The sequence below is a fragment of the Callorhinus ursinus genome, unplaced genomic scaffold (assembly GCF_003265705.2).
Source record: "Callorhinus ursinus isolate GAN/ISIS: 27379988/994484 unplaced genomic scaffold, GSC_fseal_2.0 scaffold4, whole genome shotgun sequence".
NCBI classification, from domain to species: Eukaryota; Metazoa; Chordata; class Mammalia; order Carnivora; family Otariidae; genus Callorhinus; species Callorhinus ursinus.
The window spans coordinates 40,201,923-40,221,244 of NW_027397066.1; the positions used below are offsets into that span (position 1 = coordinate 40,201,923).

Sequence of the window (19,322 nt, forward strand, 5' to 3'; positions counted from 1 at the left end):
GTTTTTCAAAGACTTACATTTTCTGTATACCTCTTTAAGTAATCAAGGCACTTTTGAAAATGATATATTAAGTCATGGGAAATATATATATAGGATAATGTTGTTCAGTGGACCATTATCAGAGTGGGAAAGAAGAGCCAGTCCTATTTCTCAAATACCCCAATGACCTATAGGGTCAGAGAAAAGTCATTTAATCTATCTGTGCTTGCTTTCATTGTCTTCAAAGTATAAAGGTTTTCGATGTTATCCCTAACTCAGAGGAATAACAGGAAATGAAATGTCATGTCTGTCATGTTTCTATAACTTGTAAGCAAATATTCAAACATATCCATCTATGCATCAAAATCGTGTTCAAATCAAGCATTTACATGACATGCAGGTAAGGAGCAGTGCCATGTTCCATGTCAGACATTAGCTGAGCTCCTATCCACAGAAGAAGATCCTGTTAGATCCTGCTAGCACAATATCTTGGGAGGATAAAGATCCTACAATCACACACTTTTGTTGACAACACTAAGAGAGAACGGACGTGGATATGCCAAATAGTGTTAGTAACAACTATCTCTTGAATCAAGGCAGAAGCATTTCAGGAGTTTTGTATCCATGTGGATCCAATACCAGACTTTTAGATTTGGCTGGGTATGCTTATATTAAATGTGCTTTTAGTGACATTTTATTATCAAGGCTTGTTTCATTTTCAGACTTGGGACATTACTTAATTTTCTCAAAATGAGTATCTGGAGGGTTCTGTAAGATTAATACTCTGCAATTCTAAAGGAATTTATTTATTAACAAATATTGCTAGGTCTAAGATAATATAAACAACAGTTGTTAAAAATGTACAATTTTGCATTAAGACAAACTAAATTTTCAGTCAAAAGTTTATTCATGTCAATAAATGATTCTCCACAGAAAGAAAGATGTATAAAAAAAGCAATATGGTAAAGTATTACTATTCAAATATACCAATAATAATGAAAGTTTTATTACATACTGTTCAATATATATGCATAAGTGAACATACTACAGTCAGAATATTTACAGGTCAGAATGTGATTACATCTTACCTTTAAATGTGACAAACAGTTCTGTAGGAAAATATGCCAGTTATTTAAAAAAAACTGTTTCTGACTGACACATAAAAGGCAGGTAATTAGTGGATATAGAGCCTGTAGAAGACAGGGAAAAGGGGATTAACATTTTTCATGAAAAAGCACTGGATCTGTAAATTATATTCATTCTCATCCACAAAGAGAAGTAAATGTTTTTAGGCAGTGTTCCCATTTGTCCTAAGAAGTACGATCTCATAGAGTAATCTAACAAAAAATGGTAACGGGCAAATTTTCTATAAGAACAACTCCTTAATCTATCCCATCTCGTGCTTTTATTTTTCCATAGACCCATCGCTCCTTCAACCAATACAGTGGTTAGGAACCCAGGCCCTGGGATCAAGGACAGACTGGCATTAAAATTTCAGCTTTCTATTTGCCAGGTGCGTGACTTCAGGGTGGATACATTAAGTGATCCAAGGCTCACTTTCCTAACATGTGGAGTGCTGAATAATAATTACGTATCTCCTACAGGGTTGGGAGGCTTAAAGTAAAACAAAGAATGCAAGGCACTTAGTTCAATGCCTGGCACAATCCCTGTTTATTCATTATTAGATCTCTATCTTAAGTGGTCAAGTATTTGTCTAATTCTCCACACTTTCTCCAAGCTGCATAAAAATTTACAGAAACTCCTTTAACATTATGTGAAGTGGGTGGTTAAGTGGGGGGGGGGAAGGGGAGCCTTAAATCTCTGAATAGAAATGATGCAATTAGACAGGCAATGGTTCCTAAATAATCTAATACTTCTGAGTGCAATAATAATGTAAAATAAAGGAATTCATGGTTTAACAGGCATATAGTCAACCTCCCACATAGTATAATACATAATTTAAAGCACCTGTCAAGACAGGTAGATACCTAGAATGAAGTCTGAATAACCTATCAACTGTAAAGCTAGTCCAATTAGGAATAGAAAGTCTTAAAAAGAGCAGGAAAAATATATAACACTTGCCCTTATGTTGCATTTTGGATATTTTATAATTCTTTTAAATCTCTCCTGAATTCATAAACCAATTATTCTAACTCCTAATGAAATACTGAAAGGTTTGAAATGTTTTTCAATACCAATGAATGCTTCTTTCTGGAGCTCAGTTCAAAAGTAGTCTGATAAAGCATCTCCACAAAATTTTTCAAACAGGGAACATTCACTTCATTTTTAACAGCCTAGAAAGATAACAGAAGAAGAAAGAAAATGGTTACAAACATTAAACTATATAAGAATTGCAAGAAATTTCTGTAAGTGTGAAATCGGTTAATAATTCATGACTATCTCACTGAAGTCCTGCAAACTGCCAAATGACCAACTTGTTCAGTAAATAAAGAGAAACTTGGCCTCTGCCCTGAGAACGCAGATAAGGGAACAGGCAATGAGCATGTGCTACAACAAACAGATGCTGCAAGAGGAAATTCTCAGTGCTCCAGGCACGCAGAAGGGGCCCCTGGAGAAAACATCCCCAAGGAAGTAACACCTCGCTGAATCCACCTCCTCTTCCCTGAAATAGTGCAATAGCTCCCCAGGTAACCTCTAGCCTTGCCCTCCACTATTCTGTCTTCCTGCACTGGGATCCAGCCACATCAGCTAGCTTTTGCAGTTCCTAGAACATATCATGCGTGGTCTTACTTCAGGGCATCTGCACTGGTTTCTTCTGCCCAAAAAGCTCTTCTCCCAGATACAGCACACCTTACTGCCTCGTTCCTTTAGTTTTTGCTCAGTTGTTTCTACCTCTTTCGACGTGGAGGTCTCACCTATCACTTTATCTAAAATTTCAACTTCCTTACTCCTTTAGCAATTCTTCTCCCTCACATGAGTTTACATTTCTCCATAGTACTCATCACCATCTACATACTATATATTTTATATACTAGATGACTATCTGTTGTCTGCACTAAAAGTAGCTATCTAAGAGCAGGGAGTCTTTCCTACCTTGATCATTCCTGCATTCCCTTTGCATAGAAGAGGCTCTGATACAAAGAAAGCATTCCATACATGTAATGAATGAGTAAGTAGAGTCCAACCAGGCACGGGGTGGGGGTAGGTTATTAAAGAGGCAAGAATGTTGCAGACAGAAGGAGCTCTATGTGCAGAGTGGGTGCTATGGGTTGAACTGTCACCTCTCCTGCAACCCAAATTCAGATACTGAAATCCTAACTCTGCATACCTGTACCAAATAATGTGTGACCTTATTTGGAAATTGCAGATGTAATTTGGTCATTGCACATGTAATTAGTTAAGTTAGGATGAAGTCCTATTGGGGTAGGGGCACCCTAATCCAACAGGACAGGTGTCTTTGAGAAAAAAAAAAAAAAGAATTTGGACAAAGACGCACACAAGTAGAACGCTATGTAAAAATGAAGGCAGAGCTCAGGTGATGGTTCTCTAAGCCAGGGAATGTCAAAGACATCAGAAACCTAGGTGAGAGGCACGGAACAGATTCCCCTTCATGGCCCTCAGAAGGAATCAACCTGACAACACCTTGGTCTTGGACACCCAGCCACCGAAACTGAGTCAATAATTGTTGTTTAAGCCATCTAGTTTGGGGTACTTTGTTAGGGCTGCCTTAGCAAGCAAATCAAACATGGCAAAAAAGAAGAATCAGGCAACACAGTATTAATGGACCACAGCCAAGGGTCTTCCTTCCTACAACCTGCTCCTTTTAATTACCTTAAAAATACAACCTAATCCCAGTTAGGTCCCTGGCAAAACCAGATTTTCACATAAAGGGGAAGCACCAATGACAACCTGGGACTGGATAAGCCGTAATTCAAACCACTTCTAGAAAAAGAAATTGAAGTACATGTACTAATGATAATAGACTAAAACTGACGGTTTTATAAATGATTTTATAAATTATACCATCTTGGCTAGAAGAAGAAGTTAGTAACTTTTCATGTATTCAGGTTTTATTTTAGTTGAAAATTTTAAACGTGGAGAAATTTATTTGCATGTTGCAAATCAAACTGTAGTTTAGGCTTACATTTTGTAATATTGAATTAAATGGCTTGTGATCTATATATTCATATGAATTGATTTGTGGTATTCAAGTCCTGTCTAGAGCATGTTTAGAAAAGGTGGATGGGGAATTGTAAGGAAAGTGAAGAATTTCAAATATTAATGACAGTGACTGGCATGATTTTTTTTATACCTGTCTTGAATATTTACTTATAGTTAAATATTTGAAGATTTTTTTTTAATGGGTATGAACAAAAGTCATGAACTATAGCTTTGCAGGTACTTTGAGTCAGAGAGCCTCCCACTCCAGTTTTCAGCCATGTGAATAGTCTGTTTTCTTTTTGATAAAATAAACCTATCATTTATAAAACCATTATGGAGTTTAAGAGAATCAGATATATAGACCCACACATATAGAGCCAATGGATTTTTTTTAAAGATTTTATTTATTTATTTGCGAGAGAGAGAGAGAAAATGAGAGGTGGGGGGGGAAGAGGGAGAGAGACAGAGAAAGAAGCAGACTCCAGGGAGAGCCCGATACGGGGCTCGATCCCAGGACCCTGAGATCATGACCTGAGCCGAAGGCAGATGCTTAACTGACTGAGCCACCTAGGAGCCCCACAGCCAATTGATTTTTTCAACAAAAAACTAAGCTACTTAGAACTGTCTTGTCAACAAATGGTCAGATGGTGCTGGAACAACTGGATATCATATGTAAAAACAAAACAAAAACTTAAAATCAGTTCATACCTCAACCATACACAAAATTAACTCAAAATGGACCACTAACCTAAAATTAAACCCTAAAACTAAAATATAGGAGAAAACCTTTGAGAACTTGGGTTAGGCAGACTTCTTAGATACGATACAAAAAGCACAATTGTTGAAAGAACAAAATGATAAATCAGACTTCCATCAAAACTTCTCTTCCAAAGACAGTTAAGAGAATGAAAAGACAAATCATGGACTAGGAGAAAATATTCACGGAGCATATATCTGATAAAATATCTGCATCTAAAACATATTTTTAAAATACATTACAGTGCCTGGGTGGCACAGCTGGTTAAGCCACCGACCCTGGGTTTCGGGTCAGGTCGTGATCTTGTTAATCGTAGGATCCAGCCCCCATTTGGGCTCTGTGCTCACGCATCAGTACAACAGCTAAAACTAAAACAACCGGCTAAAGCAAGAGTTGGTGAGGACGTGGAAGAACTAGAACTTTCACACATAGCCCCTTGGAATGCAACATGGTTTGACAATTTCTTCAATAATCAAATATATACCTACCATTTGGTCCACCAATTTCACTCCTAGACATTCCCCCAAAGGAAATAAAAGCATATGTCCCATATACAGAGCTGTGCATAAATGTTCACAGCAGCTTTATTTGTAACAGCCAAACACTGGAAACACAATGTTCAAAAACAGGTGAACACATAACCAAACCATTCTATGTAAATGAAATACTACTCAAAAGAGGAAAAACCCACTGATATATTCCACAACATAGTTGGAACTCAAAACAATAATGCAGAGTAAAAAGCAGCCAAAAAATGGCTTTGTACTGTAAAATTCCATTGATATGAAATTCTAGGAAAACCAAAACTAATGTGGAGTGATGGAAAGACAATCCATAGTTGCACTACCCAAAGGTGGGGTGAGCGGAAGCAGGAATTAAAAAAAAAAAAATAACGAAACTTTCAGGGTGTGACAGATATGTACATTATCTTTTTGGGGATGGGGGCAGAGGGAAGGATCTTAAGCAGGCTCCATGCCCAGTGCGGAGCCCAATGCGGGGTTAGATCTCACAACCCCAAGGTCATGACCTGAGTCGAAATCAAGAGTCAGATGCTTTACCAACTGAGCCACCCAGGATCTCCAGATATGTACATTATCTTGATTGTGGTGATGGTTTCACTGGTGCATACAAAGGTCAAACTGTATACTCTAAGTATGCATAGTTATTATATGTCAATTTTACCTCGTTTAAAGATGAAATGATATATATGAAAAGAATATTTACACAGCAGTGTGTAGTATACTGAAAGTGAGTAGCATATCACATATACAGAACTGAGTTGGGTTAGGGAAAAAAAAAACCCGTGGGAAATAAAAAACCTGGCATCTAAGTATTGTAAAATCCCTTAATCCTATTTATAGCATGCTGTTACTAGTAACTGCAAAAATTATTTTCAAATGACACACTGCTTTTATCCAAGGAAGGCTTTTATAAATCTGCTTCCCTAGATGTTAGTGCAATCATACTTATAATAATCTATTTTCTAAATAATTTAGAATATATAGTTTGACAAGAATGGTGAATGTCAACAGCAACTACAGAACAGAACATTTAAAATCGAGACAGTCCTGTAAATGCCAAGATGCATGTTACAGTACTTTTCATTTCTTCAGAGGCTATTAAAATGGCCACCACATTGTAGGAAGGAAAAGCCATGAGTAAATGCAGTATGTTGCACTGAGCTATTTCAGGCAGCCGTTACCTAGAGGCATAACCTAGAAGCTAGGTTGCAAATACTCCGCCCTCTTAACAGTCTCTGAATCTTAAGGACCTGGGCCTATTCTTTCAATTAAAAGACTAATCAATGCTCTACTAGCATTTGGCTAATAACCATTTTCCCCGTATCCACATTATATTCAAAGTTTCCACTTATTAGTCTATGAAACTACCAGAAAGTAAGACTATTTCACGTGGCGACTTCTTCTGCAAAAAGGTACCTTTCACATACATTATAAAAATAAAAATATACTTACAGCAGCTACAGGGATAAGAATCTCCACAAATAAACCAGCAAGTGCATGTTTTATATCTTTATCTTTTACTTCTAAGAAATACTGAGCACATTCCTTGAGGGGGAAAGAGGTATAATATTAGGTTCACAAAAGAGGAAGATTTAAAAATTTTTAATACCATGATAATTTTTTAAATACTGTCATTTTACCAAAAAGCTAAGGTCAAAACATGCTCAAATTAAAAAAGAAAGTTTTTAGTATATGTGCTGCGGAAGCGAGCACTCAAATTAAAAAAGAAAGTTAATTCACACTTGTGACAAATTTAACACTTGGAGTAAGGACTTAATAATGATGTCATTAATTTATATACATTTTGTTTCTTTTAAAAAGTCATGAAGAGCAAGAATAACCACTGGGAGGCTAATTCTAATCCCTGCAATGGAGAAGGTATATCACCTGCATGAACTGAAATGATGCTTCAAAATCTTCTACAGGATACATTTTCACTCGAAAAAATTTCATTCCCATTATTAAGCTGATGATGCTTTGTACCACATGTGGGCTCTGTTCCTTTTGCCGTAGTTCTTTCAATTCTGTCACAAACTTCTTCCTCACAGCCTGAAACCTATACACGAATATATAATATGACATGAATTTAAAACACTAACTTCCCACATGATATTCAACGTGGAAATCTTAAGATATTGTACCTAAACATCATCTCTTTTCTTGGCCCTCCTCAAAATTACCAGAAAAGCATACAGAAAAACAAAGTTATTTGTCATTCCGAATCCACTGTTCATTTATTTTAAAATTACAAGTTCCATAAGGAGATAAAATAAGATTTCTTTATTCCTATCATAGCATCAGTACAGCTCCATTACCATTTAATAATCATAATAAAAACAAAATCAGATAATCCACCCATAAAACGTCCCCCCGTAAATCAGAGAGTGTCTAATTTTTAATGCTTTTTATAAAGTCTGTAATTTGAGTTATACAGAGAACAAATTAGGGACTACAAATTTGTTCAAAGACATGAACCAATCAGTTTTAGACCACTATCACTTAAAATTAATTTCTCCTTACACTGGAGAAAAACTGAAGGAGAGGAATGGGGGAACATGGTCTCGCACAATGGGAATAAGCGAAAGAACCCGAAATGCTTTCAAATATAAGCCCCATCCTGGATTCAAATGACCACAACTGATAAGGGTTTTTTTTTTCTGTTTACACTACAAAAAGATACCTAACAATTTAATAACCAATAATATTTAATTTCCCCCCTCTACAAAATATGAAACAGCTAGATTTTACTGTTAATGTTACTTGGGGAAACCAGTTCCTGAAAGTAAAAATGACAAATGAAGCCTATTTTCCAATCGTCACACTGACTACAGAGGGGAAAGAAAATAGTGCATACTAATGAAATATGGATACATGATAGAAAATACTACTTATCCACTTCCATTTGAGTCTTGGGGAATACAATACCATTTTCCATGAAAGTATTCTTTTGCATTTTATAAAGAAAATATAAAGTGGATAAAAACCTTCCCATTGCAAGAACAGTAGAATCCAAGGGTCTTCTCTTTTATTAAATTTCTCATAATTATTATTAGTTACTAAAATCACAGGAACTAAACATTAACAAGAATTGTACTTGGCTTCTTAGAACTTAGAAAGGTTTTTCTCTGATGATTTCAGGACCAAAGACTCTTTAAATGACATCAAGAAAATCTTCATCGATAACTTTTTACCTCACAAATTTCCCAGTAGCAACAAAGGAAATTCAAAATCTTCCACAGTCTTCAGAGCAAGCACAAGATACTAAAGACAAACTTTTTTATTATTTACTATAATGACAGTTCAAGGCAATTCAATGAGTGTAACTCCTAATGAACAACACCTTTATGGAGTAATCTATTACCGCCTTTTTCTTTTTTGGTATCTCTTCTACCTATCCAAAACTCTGTTTGGTGCTAAAACAAGTAAGATAATTAGGAGGAAGACATTGCACTCAGAAATGAAAGTACTCAACGAGAAAGTATTAAAAGTCATTATTAGCTCTGTAGTGTTCTAAAAAAATAAAAAAGACGTAAAAAAACATTTCTCATAGACTAGTTAAAACAAGTTGTGAAATTAATGTATGGATTTAACTTTTAAATCCTCTAAGGAATGGAGCAGCTAAGTAATGAAAGGTGGAGTTCAAAATAAATATGAAAAAAAATAGATCTAAAACTGTATCTATTATACTAGTAATGAAGTATTCTAAAACACAAATTGAAATCAGGATTTGTAACACTTACTTTGATTGGGCAAGAACCCCTATCACCTCTGCATACAAATCTGCAATAATATGCACATTCCCAGTGTTGGTTCCTGAATATCTAAAACAACAAGAGAACAAATGCATTATCAAATTTTTCTACAAACTCTCCCTAATAAATCTGAAAATTTCTTATCAGGGTGTTATACAGTTTTTTTCTCTGAAGATTCATCTATAGGATAATAAAAACCACATGAATTTTCTTCTATCTGGATTTTACTGTCATGAAATCTAACCTTCTAATTCTTATGTAAATCCAATCAATAGTTTTAAGAATTATTTTAATAAAATCTTTCCTATGGAGGCGCCTGGTGTCAGTTTTATCTGAGGGTCTTGAGCATAAGCCCCACATTGGGCATGAAGCCTTAAAAACAAAAAACAAAAAACCAACAACAGAAAACACCTTTTCTATAAGCATTTGGTGTGGATTCCAAAAAAAAAAAAGAGAGAGAGAGAGAAAGATAAATGCTTTGAACTCTAAAAACAAATGATCAATGAGAGTTTGAATTATACTTAAATGGTCTAAACCTGGCCGGCAGAGAAAACAATGATCCCAAGCTAGCATTTTACTTACCCTTCCTTATGTTTAAAGTGCTTAAAAGCTAAGTTTAGAACTTCATGAACTAAGGGATCGGGCACAGGATGAACAGGAATCTAGAACAAAAAAATTATCAAGTCAGCAAGAGCTAAAGGTTACAAGTCTTTTCTGAGTGTTCTCCACATTTCAACTAATTAAATCAATAACCAGTTTTCATTTCCATATGATCTACTACCACTTAGTCAATCTTCCCTTTTTCTAAGGATGTTACTTTCTCTGAGAATTCCGTTACCCATCTAATTTAATAGGCTCTAAATTTAAGAACGTTAGCTTCATAATCACAAATCCTTGAACTACGGCCCATAAAGGGGAAAAAAGTAGTCGTGATCACTGATGTGACTCTAATTATTACTGCCCGGAAATTACAAAGACACCCACATGTACCTCTCTGCGACACCAATAGGAAAGCAACCTCTGGCTGAGCCAAACACATTCCATTTGTCTGATTTTCTATCATAAACAGTAGCCAAAATGACACCAACTTTTCCAATTTAAAACTATTTCCAATTTAAAACTAATACTTGTTCGTATTAGAAATTTGTCATTTAAATACCTTTGTTTTGTTTAGTTCTTTAAATGCTCCTTCCTAAGCCATAAAACAAATCAAAATATTTAAACCAGAAAGTAAAATCCCTGCCCCATCCCCCTTTCATAATCACTATTAATAGCTTGGCATATATCCTTCCAGATTTTTTCCTACACACACCCACACATACACACCTTAGTTTTCTTATTTATTTTTATTATGTTGTTAGTCACCGTACAGTACATCATTAGTTTTTGATGTAGTGTTCCATGACTCATTGTTTGCGTATAACACCCAGTGCTCCATGCAGTACGTGCCCTCTTTAATACCCATCACCGGGCTAACCCATCCCCCCACCCCCTCCCCTCTAGAACCCTCAGTTTGTTTCTAGGAGTCCAGAGTCTCTCATGGTTCATCTCCCCCTCCAATTTGCCCCCCCTTCATTTTTCCCTTCCTTCTCCTAATCTCCTCCATGCTATTCCTTATGTTCTACAAGTAAATGAAGCCATATTAAAATTGACTTTCTCTGCTTATTTCACTTAGCATAATCTCCTCCAGTCCCATCCATGTTGATGTAGAAGTTGGGTATTCATCCTTTCTGATGGCTGAGTAATATTCCATTGTATATACGGACCACATCTTTATCCATTCATCTGTTGAAGGGCATCTTGGTTCTTTCCAGTTTGGCTATTGTGGACATTGCTGCTATGAAAATTGGGGTGCATATGGCCCTTCGTTTCACTACATCTGTGTCTTTGGGGTAAATACCCAGTAGTGCAATTGCCGGGTCATAGGGTAGCTCTATTTTTAATTTTTTGAGGCACTTCCACATTGTTTTCCAAAGTGGCTGTACCAACCTACATTCCCACCAACAGTGTAAGAGGGTTCCCCTTTCTCCACAACCTCTCCAACACGTTTCTTGTCTTGTCAATTTTTCCATTCTAACTGGTGTAAGGTGGTATCTCAATGTGGTTTTGATTTGAATTTCCCTGATGGCTAATGATGAACATTTTTTCATGTGTCTGTTAGCCTTTTGTATGTCATCTTTTGAGAAATGTCTGTTCATGTCTTCTGTCCATTTTTTGACTCGTTTTTTGGGGTGTTGAGTTTGAGAAGTTCTTTATAGATCGTGGATATCAGCCTTTGTCTGTAGTGCCATTTGCAAAAATCTTCTCCCATTCCGTGGGTTCCTTCTTTGTTTTGTTGACTGTTTCTTTTGCTGTGCAGAAGCTTTTAATCTTGATTAAGTCCCAAAAGTTCATTTTCACTTTTGTTTCCCTTGCCTTCGGAAACACGTCTTGAAAGAAATTGCTGTGGCTGATGTTGAAGAGGTTACTGCCTATGTTCTCCTCTAGGATTTCGATGGATTCCTGTCTCACATTGAGGTCTTTCATTCATTTTGAGGTTATCGTTGTGTATGGTGTAAGAGAATGGTCGAGTTTCATTCTTCTGTATATAGCTGTCCAATTTTCCCAGCACCATTTATTGAAGAGACTGTCTTTTTTCCATTGCATATTTTTTCCTGCTTTGTCTAAGATTATTTGACCATAGAATTGAGGGTCCATATCTGGGCTCTCTATTCTGTTCCATTGGTCTATGTGTCTTTTTTTACACACCTTAGTTTTCTTAAAATGATGAATCTTTCCATGTCAGTACTTAGAGCTCCTCCTTTCTTTTCAATGGCCATATACTACTCAGCATATTATTATTCAATGAGCTTCCCATTGCTGAACATTGCATTCCAGATTTTCAATAATCAATATAATGCTATACAATAAACATCTTGTACATTTAATGTTATATACTTGTATAGTTCCATGGGAGTGAGTCCAAAAGAAGGAACTGATGGATCAAAGATTATAAAAGTTACCTTTGATATATATTCAAGGTCTATATGTGTGTGGGTCTGTTTTTGAAAAAGCTCACTATTCCATCAATTTTTATATGTTGGTACTAAAATCATAGTCTTCATTATTAGACTTTATGAATAAGTTCTGATGTCTGGTACTGAAAATCCCCCTTATTTTTCTTCAGACAGAGCTTAGCCATTTTTGGCCCACTGTTCCTCCATATTCAACTTAGAGTCACCCTTTGAAGGTATACAAAAAAATGTCAAGATTTTCATTGGAGTGGCAATCAATCTATACATCAGTTTGGGGCTAACTGTATTCTTCTACATTCACATGGAATATTTTTTCACTTCTTTAAAGGCTTTTGGCAAGGCTTTATAATTTTGTTTTTGTCCTTTGATGGGCTTATTCCTAATAAATATGAAGAGAAGACTGATTTAATTAGTAATAAGGAGAATGAAAATACACAAGGTATCATTTTACACCTACTCAATGGGGAAAAGTCTGACAATACCAAATAGTAGAGATAATGTAAATGAATGAGGTTTATAGACATTGCTGGTGTTAAGTTTAAATCAATTTTTCATATAGCCAACAATCTAGTGAGGCAGACCAAAGTGTGCCACCCCAAAATATGTTACTTTGGCATGAGAATTAGTTTGAGCTGAAGGCAACTGACAAAGAGCAGGTGCAAGAAAAGCTCTCCAGCTTTTCTTTTTCTGCCTAAAAGCAGTCTCCCCTCTCTTTCCCACACCAAGAAAACAACAACCGTTATCATCAGAACCAGAAAGCTGACAATGAGATAGGTCTGCACAAAGCTTACAAAACAGCCCTTATCTTCCATTAGTTTCCCCCATAGATTTTCCTTCCCCCAATTTACCACCCCTAGAAGCCCAGAACTTTTCCTTTGTCTTGTCACTTCACAATGTATTGCTCTTTGTTAAATTTTAGGGCCTAACCATTCTTTGTCTTCAACTTCTTTTTCATGAAGACCTCCATATGCATATGTAATAAACCTTTTCTCCTGTTAATGTGATGTTTGTCAATTTAATTTGCAGGGCTCCAAAAATGAACTTAAGAGGGTGGAGCTCCACTATACTAGCAATTATATGCCTAAGAAAATTATTATGTATAGCTACACAGTTCAGGGGTTAATCCTAGCAACATAACGTTGAGTGAAAAAGTAAGTCACAGAGGACAACATACAGAATGATACATTTTTAAATTCAAAGACAAGAAAAACTTACTATTCAAACATATGAAAACATTTTTTAAAGAAAATAATTAACATAAAAATCAGTATAATGGTAAGAGGGTAGCCAGGGAGTAAACCAGGAGAGATTCACATAATTAGGCTTAAGCTATGGGTATTTTGGGGCCTACAGGTAACCATTATATTGTAAACAAATACAAAGGCAGCCACACAGAGACCAATGATAACAGCGTACCTTGAACCAGGATCATGATTTACCCCATTCTGTGGACCCAAGTCCAATTAAAAAAAACACATAGGAATTCCACATTTCCCTATTTTTTTTAACTATATATATTATAGAACACCTCATCAATAGGATAAAATCATAATAGAGATTTTAAGTTATCAAGAAAGCCACAAACTAGACTGGGGGAAAGAACAGCAGGGAACTCTAATTATTTAGAGATGGTCAGGAATGTTTCTTGAGGGTTTGATAAAGGGGAGGCTTTTATTTAAAATAATTTATTTTTTACAAAGGTAAATCAGGAGTCTATCAGGAGGGAGCTGAATTTAGTCCTGAATAAGGATCAGGAGCTAGTTCAAACCTAGTAAATAGGAGAGAGGCATTAGAAACAGTAACCACAATTACACTGTAATAAGGGACAAGAGATACAAGAAATCCAGTAAGTATTCATCCACCCGTATTCAGCTCAATGAGAAAGTGACTAAACTCACACAACACAGAGGAGAATACTAGCATTTTAAAATGCTGTCCAGGGGTGCCTGGGGGGCCCAGTCAGTTAAGGGTCTGCCTTCAGCTTGGGTCATGATCTCAGGGTCCTGGGATCGAGCCCTGCATCGGGCTCCCTGTTCAGTGGGGAGCCTGCTTCTCCCTCTGCCCCTCCCCCTGCCTGTGCGCTCTCTCTCTCTCTGTCAAATAGATAAATAAAAATCTTAAAAATAAATAAAATAAGCTGGGAGGCATTGCAGCTAACACAGCTTTGAAAGGCTCATGGTGAACTTTTACTCCAGGATGGAAGGCTATAGCTTTATCTTGGCTAAGCAGATTGATATTTGTTGTTGAACAGAGGAGGATCAGAGAGAGCATTCATCTCAGATTTCCGAGAAATTGGGACCATCCTAAAGGCCTGTACCTGGAATCCAATTTGAAGAAAATGTGCTCCATCACAAAATCAAATAGGGATTAAGTGAGGAAGCAGCTGTAATCCAAACTCTACCTTTCTTAGTTCTCAATGAACCAGTAGCCTGATGATAGAGCAAAGAAGTTTATTCATCTGTTTGTAGAAGCCAAGATTTGAAAATCCCATGTTAATAAATTGTACAGAAACTGAATTTATTCTACACAGGAAGGTTCAAGAATTCAGACTCTACAAGAATAATCTCAACCTTTGTCCCACATTGGAAGACTAAATTTCAAACCCAGGATTTCTTTAGCAACTAGAAATACTTAACTAGGAAGTTCATGATTGACTATATAAAAAGCTTTTCAGGGGTGCCTGGGTGGCTCAGTGGGTTAAACATCTGCTTTTGGCTCAGGTCATGATCCCAGAGTCCCAGGATCGAGCCCCGCATTCAGGCTCCCTGCCCAGTGGGGAGTCTGCTTCTCCCTCTCCCCCTGCTCCTTCTCTCTTGTTCTCTCAAATAAATATATAAAATCTTTAAAAAAAAAAAAAAAAAACTTTTCAGGGACACCTGGGTGGCTCCATTGGTTAAGCATATGCCTTCAGCTCAGGTCATGATCCCAGGGTCCTGGGATCAAGTTCCGCATCAGGCTCCCTGCTCGTTGGGGAGCCTGCTTCTCCGTCTGCCTCTCGCTCACCCTGCTTGTGTTCTCTTTCTCCCTCTGACAAATAAATAAAATCTTAAAAAATAATAATTAAAAAAAGCTTTTTAATCTTTTATAGGCAGACACTTCCTCCTAGAAGTGTAACAATCATGTTTTGTTGATATAAGAATTTCAGAATATTGGCTGATCAATTAAGTAGAGACATGACAATCTTTTACTTGGTACTCTGAATACCTCTTTTTAGGACAGTACTATTATCTCATATTAAGAAGAAACTCAAAACAGTATTCCCAAAGTGCTCCTTTTTTTACACACCAAGCTGATGAATTTATTGTAAGTAAACTATAATCACACCTTTATACAATAAATAAAAACATTTTCTTCACTATAATGATAAAAGTGTAGAAAGACCATGGATTTTGGTTTAATCAAGCCAAAGCTTCTCTTTTTACTAGTTATATAACCTTGAGCAAGTCTCCATTTCCCCACCTATAAAACACAGACAACAGACTGGAAGCCTATAATCAACGGCCCTGAGAGAATGAAAAATCGAGTATAATACAACTGGAGATTGATTCTTGTCCTCTCACCTTTTCCATCTTTTTCTACAAGGGACTAGGCCAAAATTCTTACCTCCTGAGAAAGCAGGGCACACAAAGGGACTAGAATACAAGGACGGAGATACTGAGGGGAGAGCCTGGTAGGGAAAATGGCAGGAAACCAGGGCCCATTCGAGAAGCAAGGAGGCAGATGTAGTCTCCCAGCTGATATTCCCTCAACTGGGCCCATAAATAGGCCCTAAGGTAACAAAAACAATTACTATCATCAATGCTGCTGTCCCACACATCCCAGTCAGCCCTGTGGCTACCCACTGATGGTTAAAATGGAGCAGACACCGACCACCAGGGGCTGACAAACTTCACTAGAGAAGAGGCTGTCCGTGGATCAAGCAGCCAGACTTCCAGAATCTATTCCAGAATTCATGGCGCTAATCACACAGGCTGGCCGCAGACATTTCACTGACCTTGCAATAATGCAACTCTGCATTTTATGTGTTTTAATTTTTTATACTCCACTTACTGTGCTGTGGTTTTCCCATACTGATTTCCTCACAGGGATGTTTAGTGTGCTCTAAGCCAGAGATATGAAATACAGGTCAACTTAAACCTGTAATTTCTCCTAAACCGTCTTATTTGGTCTAGTGATGTCTGATGCCTACCGACAGCTAGGGACACTCTTAGCTGTGCTATATACTCTCCTATTACTCCCCTACCATGGCCACCACCAACCCTTTTTATGCGTCTGTGTGTCAGGTATTAGGTAGGCATTTTTATAAATATTACTTGTAACACTTAGTCTTACAAGGTAGATGCTTGTCCCCTATTTTACAGATGAGGGAACTAAAGTTCAGAAGCTGATGTGTACTTCTCTAGAAAATACTGTATGCCCAGTTTCCGACATATAAAAATGCATTGAATAAAGGAAACAAATAAGGAAAGAAAGCTTTCAATTTTATCATATTGTAGCCAGAAAAGAGACACAGAAATAGAAGTGAAAGAAGAAACAGGTCTTATCTTTAATTTTTGGAAGAAAAAAAGGACCACCTCTAAACATTTTAAGAATGAACATTTTCAGGATGCATACATTCTTAAAATCCCTATTTCTCCCCTTATTTTCAATAATAATAATGAAAGTAATAATAAAATCATTCTCAAACTCAATCTCAGAAAAAGGCAGCGGCATGGGGGTGGGGGCAGAATCCCATTTCAGCTTACAGAGGAAAAGTTCTACTTTCATGGAATAACATTCCCACCCAAGTATCAAGACTTTTTCAGGACTTGTCATTTGTGATTTTAGAAGCAGCTCTAATTCTACGTCAACATTCCAGAAGGATATATATCTAGTAGACTGTAAAAAATACCCGGGGGCGCCTGGCTGGCTCAGAGGGTCATGCAACTCTTGACCTCAGAGTCATGCATTCCAGCCTCACGTTGCATACAGAGATTACTTAAAAAACTTAAAAGAAAAAATTACCCAAGTTTTATTCCAAGGCCATTCCCACCACCCCCACCTCCCAACCTTTAATGCTTTTATCACATCATCAAAGTGAGAAATAACAAAATCAGGGTAAGATATGGATACTGTGGAGTGGGTGAGGCTCATTCATTACCTAAGCGACCAGCTTTCAGTGCAAAGGGGAATGAATACATTTAGCCTCAGAAAAATCACAAATAACTGCATAACCTTCAGGGTACTCATCCACATCGAAAATGCAAATGTTAAATCTGAAAATACTAAGGATGTACTCCCCCTTCTGATACTTCACAACAGCACAAATAAAACTAAGCCAAGAGCTGGAATTGGTTTACAAACCAAGTTTCCCAATCTTCTTATTTGTTTCAAAGAGCAAATGTCTGACTAAAATTTCATATGAAAAGAAAATTGCTTCAAACTTTCTAAAGGTTTATGTTGCCGTTTAACCATGCTTTTGCTATGAATTTGAAAGCCTTTGGCATCAACATGCTAAAATTGGTAGTTGGCCATGACCCTAAAATTATGTTTGACTTTCTTGAAAAAATAAAATTAGTCCTCTATCATCTTGAATTACTTTTGTTCCCACAGTGACTCACGCTCATTTCATCACATTTATACTAACTCAATTCTTTGTCTAATTTGTCATGATTAAAACTTTAATCTTCCAAGATGCTGGCCATTTCACCTAATTTTGTATCACTGATTTTACCAATATTTTTATTATTAATGGGAGAAAACTTGGAATAAAACAGTGAACTAACTTTATAATCATCAGCAAGTCACTAAATTAAGAACATGTCTTTATCTGCAAGATGAAAGTAACAGATAATACTTATGGAGCACTTTCCATGTCCCAGGCGTTATTGTATTTAATGCTTATCATTCTACAAAAATGGTATTATTACCATCCCTCTTTTACAGAGGGGAGAAAAAGGTAGTGGATAATAACTCGCCCAAGTTACACAGCAAGAAAATGACAGAGCTGAGATGAAAACACTTGCCCTGTCTGTCTCCCAGTTTTATTACAATGACCGGCTGATACAAAGGATATAGAGCCTTCAGGCATTATGAAGAGTTCTACACACGCATGAAGACATGACAAATTATTCAAGAAACAAAAAACGTACAATATATGAGGTCAAGGACTAACCCGTAAAGAATATTTACTCCTCCTTATGACTGGCCCAACCATGTATCAATACCTCAGTACTCCTGGGACCGTCCGTCTCAACAAAATAAAACCGAGTCACGTTTTAATATGTGTCTCTTATATGGGGCAAAAGTAAAAATCCTATAAATTCAAGATATATTACATTGATTAGTCTCCAGATCTATTAAACCCTACATCACTTTGACACAGTAGAAAATTGGGTTAGTTTGTCATGATATTTCAGAAAGCTCTATTGATTTTTACTTCATTTTCTCTGGTTTTATTAGTTTTGAAGAAGCTAAAAAGACTTCCTTTTACTGGGGAAAAGAAAAAAAACCTATGTCAGATTTTAATAAATAAAGTATCTCTGTGTTCTTCGTGACAGATTTTATTCTTTCATGGGTGCATTTGAGTGAAAGTATGAGGATAATGAGTAAAAGAGAGAAAAGTAAGTGGAAAGGCCACTGTAGGTTAGAATAATATGGTGACAGAACCAAAAAACAGAGCTTTGCTATTAAAGCTGTTGCAGGGACGCCTGGGTGGCTCAGTCGGTTGGGTGCCTGCCTTCGGCTCAGGTCATGATCCCAGGGTCTTAGGATCGAGCCCCGCGTCCCTGCTCATCAGGAAGCCTGCTTCTCCCTCTGCCTGCCGCTCCCCCTGCTTGTGCTCTCTCTCTCTCTCTGACAAATAAATAAATAACATCTTCAAAAAAAAAAAAAAAAGAGCTATTGTATTTCTTTTTTTTCATACTTTGAGTCCATTTGAACCATGGATCTAAAGGGATTTTGTGGAATGAACTTGAAAAATGAGCCCCATGGAAGTTTACAGATGCAGTGGTTCTCTCCTCCAGAAGAGCCACCTGGATTTTTTTTTAAGAGGAGAAGGAAGGGGGATGAAGACCAAGAGGATGGGAGGCGAAAGGACGGGGAGAGAGAGGGGAGGAGAGACCGAAACCGACATCGGGCTTTCTGTGCACAGAAGCCCTGAGACTGCAATTTGGAGCAACTTTCAGAGGAGACACCG

The 19,322-nt window shown here is 36.9% G+C and overlaps 1 protein-coding gene across 12 annotated transcripts in view; it reads right to left on the reverse strand.

Moving 5' to 3' along the window:
* Window positions 1-19,322, reverse strand: part of FRYL (FRY like transcription coactivator) — a 252,038-nt gene that overhangs the window by 104,235 nt on the left and 128,481 nt on the right. For all 12 annotated transcript variants that reach the window (XM_073891643.1, XM_073891641.1, XM_073891642.1 and 9 more), the window contains 6 exons: window positions 9,714-9,793; window positions 9,120-9,200; window positions 7,267-7,435; window positions 6,832-6,924; window positions 2,175-2,273; window positions 1,068-1,169 (listed from right to left, as the gene is read on the reverse strand). In XM_073891643.1, the coding sequence (XP_073747744.1) occupies window positions 1,068-1,169; window positions 2,175-2,273; window positions 6,832-6,924; window positions 7,267-7,435; window positions 9,120-9,200; window positions 9,714-9,793 (624 nt within the window). The remainder of the gene's footprint in view (window positions 1-1,067; window positions 1,170-2,174; window positions 2,274-6,831; window positions 6,925-7,266; window positions 7,436-9,119; window positions 9,201-9,713; window positions 9,794-19,322) is intronic.